Genomic DNA, 13514 nt, shown 5'->3' with positions numbered 1-13514 from the left:
AAATGCTATGCCAAACATAGCGAGTTGGAATTCCTCCATTTATGCCCATCTCAATTTCTTCCATTTAGAGAGATAAAAATACAAATTAGTTTGAAAAAAAACATAAATAATTAATGGTTGTGCGACCCACTGGCTGCTTTTAGTGTATCTATATCTCTCTAAATGGCAATCTCCCTTTGTTTTTTTACAAATGGAGAGGATCCTCACTCAAGCATAGCTAGGTTGATAACCCAATTGTGCCTACATAATGTTTTCCCTTGGATAGGATCTACTTTTAAATATTCCCCCAAAAGAGAATTTTCATTTAAGATGAGCCCCCTTTGAATACTATAAATAGAGCAATAAAATCCAAAAAAAAACGTAAAATACGCTTCAGATTATACAACCTGGGCATAATAAAATGAGTAAAACGGAGTGTGAACGAGAAGGACAGAAGACAAAAAAAGAAATTCTCAAATATTTTTCTTTTTCTTTTTTACAAGAAATTCTCAAATATTAAAAACTACGTATTTCTTTTTGGTCCACTACATTGTACTTCCACATTTCTCCACTTTGTAGCATAAAAAACCACGCGTGGATCTACTTGGAGGATATTGGTTGCATTTTTCTCCACTTTCTACAAATTCAATTCCTAACATCAAACTAATTCAATCCTTGACAACCAATCAAACTTTATGGATTTGATTTTGCTTGTTGGAGAGTACTATTTAATCCAAATGCTTTAGAAAATTGCGAAGGTGAGAAAAACATAAGAAGGGGGGTTGAATTGTGTTTGTTTTTTTCTTCTTTTTCTCCTACTGAAATCACTAGTCAGAAGCAGATAGAGTTCATCTTCTGAAGTGATGTTCAGATTCTAAATGCAGCGGATAAAAACAGGGAGAGAGAGAGAGAGAGAGAGAGAGAGAGAGAGAGAAGAAAGACACAAAGCAATTATACAAGTTCCTTCCACAAACCGGAAGTAGTCTTGTCCCCCTTGCACTTCCAAGGAGAGTTCACTAAAAATGTAATATCTGATTACAACTGCTCACTACTAAAACTAGCAAGAGACTTCAAACTACTCAAGCACAACTGCAAGAGATTTCATATGCTCCTGAACACAATCAAGAGACTTCCTATGCTCAAGCACAACTGCAAGAGACTTCTATTCAAATATAATTACAAAGAAAATTGTTTGAGGTTGAACACTTGATATACAATCAGTGATGTTCACAATACAAATCAGATACAGACTCTTAAGACTCTAGAATTTCTAAGATATGAACTTTGAAAAGAAATTCTAAGTGAACTTTTGATGCAGAACAATTTTAGCAGAGTTTTGGCGCTTGTAAATTGTTGTATGAGTCTTACAATTCTCTAAGTCTTCACTCCTTTATATATAGGTGTGAAAGAGACGTTGTGAATTGCCAGCACATCAAAAAAGAGTCGTTTGAAGCTTTGATCAATCATCAATGATCTTTTGCCTGATATGGTTATTGTCCTATGAAGGATCAATTTCAAATCCATTCCAAGTATTCTAAGTGAACTTTTGATGCAGAACAATTTTAGCAGAGTTTTGGCGCTTGTAAATTGTTGTATGAGTCTTACAATTCTCTAAGTCTTCACTCCTTTATATATAGGTGTGAAAGAGACGTTGTGAATTGCCAGCACATCAAAAAAGAGTCGTTTGAAGCTTTGATCAATCACCAATGATCTTTTGCCTGATATGGTTCTTGTCCTATGAAGGATCAATTTCAAATCCATTCCAAGTATGAAGAAACATCGTTGCAGGCATAGCTGTTATTCTTGTCCTGTAGCAGAGACACAAACTGAGTAGTGTAGATAGTGGTTGTACACTTCGTACAATTGTACTTTGTCAACGCTCTTCAAAGAACAAGCATCCAATGCCTTCAAATTCATTTGAATTAGCCGTTGCTTCACTCTTCTGGTCTTCTGCAATGCTAGGCGTGATTAAATCTTTTGAACAGCCTTTGAAGCTTTAATTCTCACATCTTCTGATGATCTTCAGCTTCTGGTGATGTTGCTTCTGATGAGGTGCTTCTGATGATGTCGTCACTTCATGAGCAGCTTGTCTTCAGAACCTCTTTTCTTCCGATGCATAAAGCTTCCTTCTTGTTGGTTCCATTGCTCTTATTTGTTCTTTCAGAACCTATACTTCAAAGAGACACTAAATTTTTGTCTATGGTCCTGCACACGTGAACAAATCTTAGCATATCCAATTGACAATTTTTAATACCTTGTTATCATCAAAACTCTAAAGAGTAATGTTAAACACATTTTGTTCCAACAAATTGCTCTTTAGTAATCTATTGTTTGCTCTCATACTCCCTAAACTAACGAAAATACCCATAACCGACGTTAGCATATTGCTCTTTCGTCATCTATGGTTTTCTATCAGGATCCAACAATGGTAGTTAACTGATGTTGCCAAAAACGGTAGTTAAGCACGAGTTTCAGAGAAAAATGATGCTCAGACAAGAACACATAAAAAAGAACATACGGAAACCATAATTTTAACAACATAATTCAATAACGTAAAGCAACATAATAAAACACACAAGATCAAGGATGAGCCAACCTAACTAATCAAGCTCTGATTTCTTCGTATGCGCTAATTGAATCAGACTTTTTCGAATATCATGAAAAGATCTGACAAGTGAAGTGTCCAACTTGATCGTCGTTTAAAACTATATTGACCAAATATTGAGAACATGGTTCTCACATTGTTGTCGTTCGTGAGCTTCATCTGGGTGAACTTGACCCTTCATATGAGTTGATCGATGGATGACGATACTCAACATTGTCCATGCTTAGGGATTTTGAACACATAAATGATCACTTGCTTGTGTTTGAAGAAATTTGACGGAGTTTCATTTATTAGAGTTTGGAGGGATTATGGTTTATGTTTTTGAATATGTGGGAGTTGCTGTTTCTGTTATGGTATATGACCAGTGCGGAACGACAGTTAACTACCGTTAATGGTACTTTTGTTAGTTCAGAGTGTATGAGACCAAATTATGGGTGCTAAAGAGCTGTTTTCCATGCTTTATCTGATCTAAATGTTGATTGGGTTGGATTTTAAAATATCTATTGAGCCTTAAATGTGAAAAATCTAGAGCTTCTTTTCCCACCTCTATAGTTCTTAAAAACCACTACAGAATTCACTCACCCAAGAACACCCGATATTAAAACCACTACAGAATTCACTCACCCAAGAACACCCGATATTGACAAGTCCAGAGGGCCATGATTTTTAAGAAAATAATAGAGGAGTGTTGTTTTTAAGAAAAAAATAAAATCAGCACCAATCACATCACCCTCTCATCCATGAGAGCAATGATGATGCTGAGCTAAAACTTCTACTCCCAAAGGACTACCACTATTGATATTTGGAGTGATTTTTAAGTACATCTTTATCAAATTGATCTTGTATGGCTCCATTATATGGAAGTCCAATATCTTGGGGGGTCCTTAATCCTTATCACGTTTATGTACTGTTGTCCTCCACATTCTTCCACTCTTCCGTAGTCACTTTGGTGGTCCATATATTTTGATCGGTCATAAGCACCAATAAATAAATAATTTTAATAATGAACTTTATATATCGAATTTACTCATATGATATGCCTATGAACCGTACCAGCCAACAACAAAATCGAAACTTCATGCGCAAAATCAACGAGATACTATGTTTATAAGTTGAGGAAAAAAGTAGTGCTGGATGGAATGCGCACAAGCTAAATGCATCAAGTCAACCACTCAATTTGTACGATGAAATTATAACGCATCAATCAAATAGTAAATGGTCATCATCATCAATCGTCACAAATAAATTTAAGGGAAAATTATAGTAACCTCCCTTGAAATCTCTTTAAATGACACAAACATCCCCTCTAGTTTTCTAATAGACAATAACCTCCCCTAAAGTCTCTTAAAATAGATAAACAAATCCCTTCTAAATTAACATCGTTAATTGACCTGTTAATTGATCTGTTAAAACTGAACTGCTACTTTTCTATTGTTGAAGACAATATTCGTCCAAAGTATCCACTCAACCACCCAATATTTCAGCCATTGTTAAAAGATATTCAATTTTGTTCCTTATTTTAAATCTCTATTATCATAATTTACATTGCCTCCACCGAAGAATAATGACCCGAAAAACCGCACCTCTTATTCTCACGTTTCTGAAACACATGCTGCATAGAAAAATGAATATATTTTATCCTTTTTATTGAGCATTCATCCCCACAAGGTATTTGTTCTTTATGTATGAACAGGGAAATGATTATGTTGTTGTAGCATAGAATGTGTTAATTTTAGCTCGCTTAAACATGATGGCACCCAAACCATGTCTTTGGAAATACGAAAATGAATTGGGAATTAGAATTGACAAATAACAATTTTTCATATAAAATGGAATCCAAAGGCAATACCAATGAACTAATTCACAATAATTTGACAGTGTTATATGTTTCAGGAAATTAATTTGACGGAAGTTTGACGGTGTCAAAGGCAAGGGAGGTTAGTGCTAATTAATAAAATAGAAGGGGTGTTGTATACATTTACAATAACCTTAAGGGAGGTGAGTGTAAATTTCCCTAAATTTAATAATAATCTCATTTTTTTTTTTTGACCGAAATAATCTCATATTCTTTGTTATTGTACCGACGTAAATTTTACGTCTTCTGGATAAACAAAACCCACTTCTGTATTGAACAAGAGAAATCATGTTTAATTGGATAAAAAAAATGCTAAGAGATTGCTCTTATAATATTGTTTAAATATGTAATAAATATCAAAATTTTGTATTGAAAATATGTATTTAACTTTTTGGAAGTTGAATGGTGTTTTTTTTATGTAAAATTTATTTTTTCAACAAGTGTCTTTAGGACATTTGTTAGAATGACCCTTCAAAAAATTTGATATGTGTAATACATTGAAAATATAGGAAAATGTTAGTGCCCTTAACAATATTGTTAAAGAATCATATATAGAAATTATGTCTTCCAATTTGAACATTCAATGTTTCTAAATGTTTCTAAAGATCTAAAAGATGTACTTTTCAATAAAAAAAAATTCTCCTTTTATTATAAGTGCCTTAACTTTATACATATGCGAGTGTGTGTGAGTGTGATGAGAGTTAAAAATACTCTATTTTAAATGAGAAATGATATTTGAACATTTATTTTTTGACAATTTTTGCGACAACTTTATCTCATACTCTCATTGTATTTTTATTCTCTCTCTATTGTCATTGTACAATCAAAAGAGAGAGAAAATAGTTGTCACAAAAGTTGTTTAAAATTGGTTGTACAAATATCATTCCTCATTTCAAATACTTTTTCTAACACTCACTTTCTTATTAGATGAGATTAGTGTGGCTCCTTTGAGAGTGACTTTTTCTTAAAAATTTGTACTTTACATCTAATATGAATCTCTAAAAAATTATTTAAATATACATCTTATCATTTTTGGAAAGAAAAAAAAATAAAGAACAAAATTAATATTTTTTTTGAGGGATTTATTAAAATTTGCTAAAAAATTATTAGCTAGGTCCACCGTTGCTTCGGATACATATTAAATGTTCCCTACCATAACATTTTTTTTTAGGGGATAACATATTTATTTGGTGTCACCAAAAGATTTGAGTATATTAATATGTACTACTACACGTCTATATATATCTCCACTCTTGTATAAATCTTACATCCCGGTAGTATTATACAACTAAAATGGACTCTGAAACCGAACCTCAAGTTATTCTCTTCCTTGACCAACAACACAACCCTAAACCTTCTTCTATGGACACTGAAACTCACCACAACACCGAACCTCATCAAGAGAAGCCTAAACATCCCTCTAGAGCAAAAACCCTTAACCGTCTAAGCTTCTCCAAACCCAAATCTCGAATCCTTGAATACAACCATCCACCTCGCAACAAACTACCTACCTCTGAAGAAGAAGACACTCAATTACCTACATACAAGATCTCTTCTGATGTCGAAGACGATAGCGACTATGAATACCAGGAAGAAGAATCAGAGGATGAGGACGACGAGGGTTTGCGCGATCCGAAGTTACACAACAAAAAGAAAAAATTTAAAGTGAAGTGGAGGCTTGTTTTTGAATGGATATTTATTTCTAAACATATTAACATGTTTGGTTTGTTCTGTCACAATAAGAGGAATAACAAACATGCATTTATTAGGGTTAGAGGTTTGGAGATGGTGTTTAATGGCAATGGTAACATTTAGTGGCCGTTTGTTTTCAAGTTGGTTAGTTAGTTTCACCGTTTTCTTTATCGAAAGAAACTTCATGCTAAGAGAAAAAGTTTTATATTTCATCTATGGTTTAAGAAACAGCATTCGTAATTGTTTATGGTTAGGTCTTGTTTTACTCTCATATTGGAGTGTCGTTTTTGATGATGTCCAAAAGAAAAACCATAAATTCCTCAACAAGGTGTTTCAAGCACTTGTTGCTGTTTTAATTGGTGCAACCATTTGGTTAGTGAAAATTGTTTTGGTAAAAATGTTAGCTTCATCATTTCATGTGACAACATATTTTGATAGAATGAAAGAAAGTGTTTTTCATCATTATGTGTTGGATGCATTGTCTGGTCCACCGGGCGAAAATGGCGAGGAAGTATCGAAAGAGCATCCTTTGAAGGGTTCAAAGACGATGCCTCCGGGTGTGGGGAGGTGGAAGAAGATGAAGAGATTTGGTTCGAGGAGGATTGATATGGAGAAGTTGAAGAAACTTAGTATGGAGAGTAGTGGTTCTGTTTGGAGTGTTAAAAAGCTTGTTAATTATGTTAGGTCTTCAGGTTTGTCAACAATTTCTAGGACTATTGATGATTTTGGTAACAGTGAGAGTGAAATTAGTAGTGAATGGCAAGCTAGAACTTGTGCTCAAAAGATTTTCAACAATGTTGCCAAACCTGGTGCCAAGTAAGTATATTTTGCTTTAGTAAAAAAAGTAAGTATATTTTACTACTAAGTTGCTACAAAATCTGGCAAAAATATGAATTTGGTTTTTAATTTTGTCTTTTCAAGTTGGAGATATTAAAACGGGAGTTTTTTTCTTCTTTCGAATGGCTGTTAAAATTGGAGATAAAATTCATTTTTGGTCTTTAGCGAATTAGTTAGACTTGAAATAAAGTCTTAATTCAATAAGCAAAAATGTTGAAATTATTAGGGCGGACAGTGTGATCAGAGTTCGAACTTCGACACCTCCACTTATATATGATTTTCAATCGTTATTTTCCATTTTGTTATCCACCAAAAAATAAAATAGACTTGAAATATGTAGTAGCTTGTAGTTAGACATTTTTTTCTTTCTAGAAAGAAAAAAACACACTATGTGTGGGAAATGAATTATGGAAGGTTTTGGAGGAAAGACTAAGTTGGAAGACTAAATTTATATTTTGATATATGTATTTGATATTTATAAAAAATTGAAAGAACGAAACTAAAAAAATATTGACAGTACAACATGATAAATAATAATCATATATAATTTTTTTTTTAGAAGACAAACTAGCTAGTCCACCGAAATTGACGTCGGAAAGAATCGAACGTGAGACCTTGAGAGAATATCATATAATATTTTTTTTGGTCAATAATATCATATAATATTTAATCACACTCTTAATTCATTTTTTAATTTTTTTTAATATTATCCTTAAATTCAAAAAGAAAATTAAGCTCTCGCATCCCCTCCAAAATACTCCATCAAAACATACCTTACTCTACAAATGAAAATTGGTTATTAAGATCAAAATTATCCCCCTTTATAGTGCATAACATCACTTTTTTTATTTTAATGAGATTTAACTAATTTTTCTATTAAAATTTAAATAATATTATAAATGAGAATAAAATAGTAAACACAATAATTTAAATAAAGTACATGATTGAAAGAAAAATACTGCACCAAAATTATATATCACCTTTATATATTGGTGTAGGTGGGTATAGATAAACATATCATGTGAAAAATGTACATTATACTACTTTATTACTACCTAGAGCCCCTAGAGGCATTTAACTACTATTTTTGCAAAGAAATATGCAATGTGATAAACGGATGCAAAAACCTTTTTCATTTTTATTTTTTTCATTCACTACCTGAATGATTAAAGTGGAAGATAAAGTTATAATATAACTTACTATATCCATCGCCATTGCCAGTGGATTGAAGAATGTGATATTATTATATTCATCAATAATGTCCCCTTCTATATCATAGTAAAAAACACTCATAGGGGTTATGATCACTACCCTACCTGTAATCCACTGCGAATTGGGTGAATGGACCACAAGGTTCCATCCACACCAAAATGTCACAAACTCATACTTATTGGCTCCAATATTTGAATAATAACTACTCTTCTGGTTCATTCTCTTCACAGGCTCCATTTATTTCTACATTGCATTTAATATTCTTCTCAATTGGTCCATATTGTGGGATTTTAGTGCTCATGGAAGTGCTCTGATTCTGACCATTTTTTTAACCAAGTCCAACCAAAATGAAACATTTTCATCGTTCAGATTATTTTTTTATCTTTTCGTGACACCGACTGAATCCAACCCTACCATCCAATTACTTGGGTTGAGTTTTTATAGTTATACCACCTATGACCAAACTCATCGCATGATATATAATATAGTATATAGTGCTATATCAGTGTCCAATTCCTTTGTCTTTAACAATTACCACTAAAGTGGGAAAGACCATTTTTGTCTATGGTCCCAACTCCAAGCACCATCACTCCTATGATATGTTTTGTTTCTCATTCGTATCCTACAACTAATATTAGGTCAGGCAACGACTCCAAATAGTTGCTATATTTGTCGTGGGTTCAAGCCCACTAAATTGGCACAATTTTGGGTCAATAATTATGAGAATTTTGCTCTGCCGTTAAACGGTCCCCCGTCAATGAAGGGTATGATTAGTCTCTCGTATTAGTTGGTTCTTGTTCTTGGACCGAATATCAGTTTAAAAAAAAACTAAGAAATGAGTTGAAGAATTTTGGTGCAATGAACTATTTTTTTTATGGAAAATGATATGTGGTGCGAAATTGTCATTCGACGAGAAACAACGAAGGCTAAATTTCACAATATCACATAATGATGTCACATACCACCCCATGAGTGCCACCAAAAGCAGAACTTTTCCTTTGACCTTCCAATACAAAGTAAACAAATCATGCTTTGTCAATTTTCGTTAGTTTCCCTCTCGCACCAAATAACATTTCTCTTTTTTTATAATGAAATTGTAAGTGTATACACAAGGTGTGCATGTATAGATGCCAAAAGTGAGTGTACCAAATACAACAGATAAATAATTCGTAAAAAAGAAACAACTAATTAATAAGAACAAGTTATTTCTACAAATGCATTTTTTTGTTAGGGCACAAAGGGAAAAACATGGTTGGTTGTATCTTGGTTTCGTAAAACAATCAATATTTTTGGAACAAAAATAAAAAATTTAAAAGATCAAAGATTATGAGTACTATGTGACACAATAATTGCCACCTTATATTTTCTTAAATAATATTTTCTAATTTATTGAAGGTATATTGAAGAAGTCGATCTCATGAGATTTTTGAAGAGGGTTGAGATACACACCATATTTCCACTCTTTGAAGGTGCTCTTGAAACTGGGAAGATTAGCAGATCTTCCTTTAGAAATTGGGTGGTAAGTCTTGCTTGAAAATTTATCACTTGTGAATATCAATTTGCGTCACTTTTTTTTTTTTTTTTACAATAGTTATTTGTCAAATTTATCTCTTTTTAATTTGGCTATGTGGTCATTGTTTTGATTAAACTAAATACTAGTAAATTATTGATAATTAATTAATGGTCATTGAATTTATAATCAGATTCGAGCTTATTATGAAAGAAAAGCACTAGCACAATCACTGAATGATACCAAAACAGCAGTGCAACAACTTCACAAATTAGCAAGTTGTGTTGTGTGTGTGATAATAATAATTGTGACCCTTTTGGTGATGGAAGTTGCTACAATGAAGATAATATTGTTCTGTATCACACAAACTGTTTTAATAGGAGTTGCTTTCCAAGGCACTTGCAAAACTGTCTTGGAAGCCATCATCTTTGTCTTCATCATGCACCCTTTTGATATTGGAGACCGTTGTGTCATTGACGGTGTCCAGGTATGTAATTTCACAACCTCTAATTTGTGCACAAGGATTTGGATTCCATGTAGTCAAAATTCATGGTGAGTGTAGTCAACATTTCTCAACCATTGTATAAAGGGTCATGTTAACCAGTTGTCTTTTAGATACTAGTTGAGGAAAAAAATAATATTTACATTGATAAAATCAATTTTTTGCACTTTTTGATTACATCCAAGATATTCATACTCCCTCCGTCCCTTATTAAGTGACACAGTTGACCTAATCACACATACCAGCGCACAATTTTGATCTTAAATAACCTTCTTAATCTATTAGAAAAAATTATAAAAATTTGATATTTTGAAAATATTCATCGAGATGAATTCAATGATATATTATATGATATTATTTATCTTTGCATATTAGTAGAAAAATACGGTCAATAGTGCACATTTTTAAATAAGTCATCTATTGTAGGACTGAGGGAGTACTATTTGTTTTCTTAACCAATGTTCCATAGACACTAGTTATCATTTTTCTTATATAACGAATCATCTTATCTTGATCCAAAGATCGGAATCTGTGACTATAGTGATTACAAAGATATTTTCAGTGTAGATATAACTTGGATTCATAAACAAAGTTTTATTAAAAATTGGAGATGGGAAAATTATTATTATTATTTAATTAATTAATTAAAGTGATACAATTAGTAATTTTAAAGCCATCCTTGAATAGATTTGAACTCTATTCTATGAGGTTGTAACGTCAAACTTTTACTATTCAATGGACACCTTAAAGACATATCAAAGTTAATTAGAACTTTATTTGTATCCAAAAGCTATTTCAAGTTGTATTATGTAATTTAATCAACAAATTCATATCAATATAAAATGTTTACTACATTTCATGCTTTTACCTATTCTAACCAAGACATATATATCATAAACTTCATCTCTATCGTAACAAAAAAGTTTCTTTATTTGAATATTTCCACATTCGTTTATATCTACTCACATCACATGTACTCTAATTATTTACAGATGATTGTGGAAGAAATGAATATCTTGACAACAGTGTTTCTTCGATATGACAATGAGAAAATATATTACCCTAACGCAATCTTGCTCACTAAGCCAATAAGCAATTTTTATAGGAGTCCAGAAATGAGTGATGCAATTGATTTCACCATTGATGTTACAACTCCTATAGAGACTATCATTGCACTCAAGAAATCAATACAGATGTAAGTTTTCTTTATGGGTAAATTACAATCACCTCCCCTGAAGTTTATTAAAATGACACTGACACCCCCTCTATTTTTAAAACTTACACTATTCTCCCTTAAGTTTTCATAAAATAGATTAACACTTCCCTTCTCTCTTAACACCGTTAACACTCTGTTAATATTGGTTTTCAGAATGCAATTTCTATTATAATCATTGTTCTCTAGAGGAACTTCTTATTCAATTGATTTTTTCTTTATTTGATCCTTTAGAGGCATACCACTTCCTAATTTTGCATGAGCATCAATATTGTATTGTTCCTCTAATTCAAACCTCTTGTTGTTCTTCTGAAGCGATACGGACGTGTAATGCGATATACACAATTAAGGTATTTGTAATCATGTCATGAGAAATTGAATTGAAATTAATGAGTAAAATTGAAATTTGGGGGAGTTATTAATACGAGGATAAACATAAAGAAAATAGGAAGGGTTTTGTTGTAGATGGAATTAAATTTTCTTTTTTTGGTGAACGATGAAATTGGAATTAAGTAAGAAAAAATTGCAATTCGGGAGGATAATTGGATGATGACATAACATAAAACTTGATGATAACTAATAATGGTTATGGTTTAACATATAGTCCATATGCAGATGGTCAAAATTAACAATGATTTCTTCTGTTTTCTGTCTGATTGTGTGACCATGGAACTGAAGAAAAAAAACAAAAATTTAACAGAGCATTAACAGTGTTAAGAGAGAAGGGAAGTGTTAATCTACTTTATAAAAACTTAAGGGAGGTTAGTGTAAGTTTTAAAAATAGAGGGGGTGTCAATGTCATTTTAATAGACCTCAAGGGAGGTGACTGTAATTTACCCTTTCTTTATTTATTATGCTTCTTATGAGTAAACTTTGTAGAAACAATCCGATCAAAATTAAGAGATGCAAAAAAAGTAAACAAAACACATGATATATGATCACGGAGTTTAGTCAATTGAATTTACCTTTTTGAGTGCATTATCTTTTTTTTTTATGAATGCCCGAACCCTAGACTGCATTATCTTTCTATTAATCATCGAGTTTAGAGTGTATAGAGTAAAACTTGTGTTTAAATACTACAATCAAGTTTACAAGATTACCCTTTACTTTTTTCTACTTGTTAGTAGAATGTGTAGATAAAGAAAGTTAATTAATTTAAGCTTGAAATTATACCTAAGTAACACAACCAATTTTAATTATTTTTGTTGCTATTTTGACGGGTTATTAATTAATTGTAAATTTAGGTACATTGAGAGCAAACCAAAGTATTGGAATCCAAAGCATAGTGTGATGGCAAAACAAATAGATCAAGTGGACAAGTTGAAGCTGTGTTTATGTGTGACACACACCATTAACCACCAGAATTATGGTGAGAGAAGTACTAGGATATCAGAACTCCTCTTGGAATTGAAAAAGATGTTTGAGATTCATGGTATCAAGTACCATCTTCTCCCTCAAGAAATCCATCTCACTCAAATGAATATTGGAAATGGTAGAGTTTTGTTTCAATCATGAAACAAACTTATTTTCTTTTTAGAATGAATTACCATAATAATCATCAACCAAAAACTTATATATCTTTTGTTCAAACTTCATCTCTCATAAGCTTGCTTAATTTGCACTAAATTATGGTAGCGTTTGTTATTAAGTTAATTAATGAATAGGATCGGTTGCCATACTTCTACTCTTTTGTTTCTATATTATCTTAGTTTGTGTGCCTTAATATAATTCTAGATTAACTTTTGTCACAATTACTTAATTTAATATGTATGCATGGATATGATAGCTACATCATATCTTGTTTCAATTTTGTGTTTGATGAGACCACGAGATATGATAAGTTAATTAAAACTTAACATATTCTGCATCTGAATTTTTTTATCCCTGTACAATTTAATTAAAAATAAATTGACATAACATTAAAAAATTAAAAATTAATTTATTGAAATTAGAACATTTAAAAACAAAACTACGATTAAAAAATACAAAAAAAATATAAATGTTATTTAAATTTTATGACCAAATGAAATATGATTTTCTCGTAAAGGTAGTTTTTTCATTTATACATAATATATGTAATATATTTATTTAGCTTATCCAACTTATATA

The 13514-nt window shown here is 31.7% G+C and overlaps 1 protein-coding gene across 1 annotated transcript; it reads left to right on the top strand.

Annotated features, from left to right (window-relative positions):
* The first annotated feature begins 5707 nt into the window (after positions 1 to 5707).
* LOC146900432 (mechanosensitive ion channel protein 10-like) lies at positions 5708 to 13083 on the top strand. Its single transcript, XM_085731939.1, has 5 exons — positions 5708 to 6947; positions 9576 to 9699; positions 9884 to 10177; positions 11185 to 11387; positions 12650 to 13083. Exons 1-5 carry the CDS (start codon positions 6196 to 6198, stop codon positions 12918 to 12920), a joined length of 1644 nt encoding a protein of 547 aa, XP_085588065.1. The 5' UTR covers positions 5708 to 6195; the 3' UTR covers positions 12921 to 13083.
* Positions 13084 to 13514: the final 431 nt, after the last annotated feature.

The sequence above is a fragment of the Medicago sativa genome, chromosome 8 (genome assembly GCF_051527215.1).
Source record: "Medicago sativa cultivar Bolivia chromosome 8, Bolivia_mono, whole genome shotgun sequence".
NCBI classification, from domain to species: Eukaryota; Viridiplantae; Streptophyta; class Magnoliopsida; order Fabales; family Fabaceae; genus Medicago; species Medicago sativa.
Note: the sequence above shows the minus strand (reverse complement) of the source record. Positions and strands in the feature narration are given on the sequence as shown.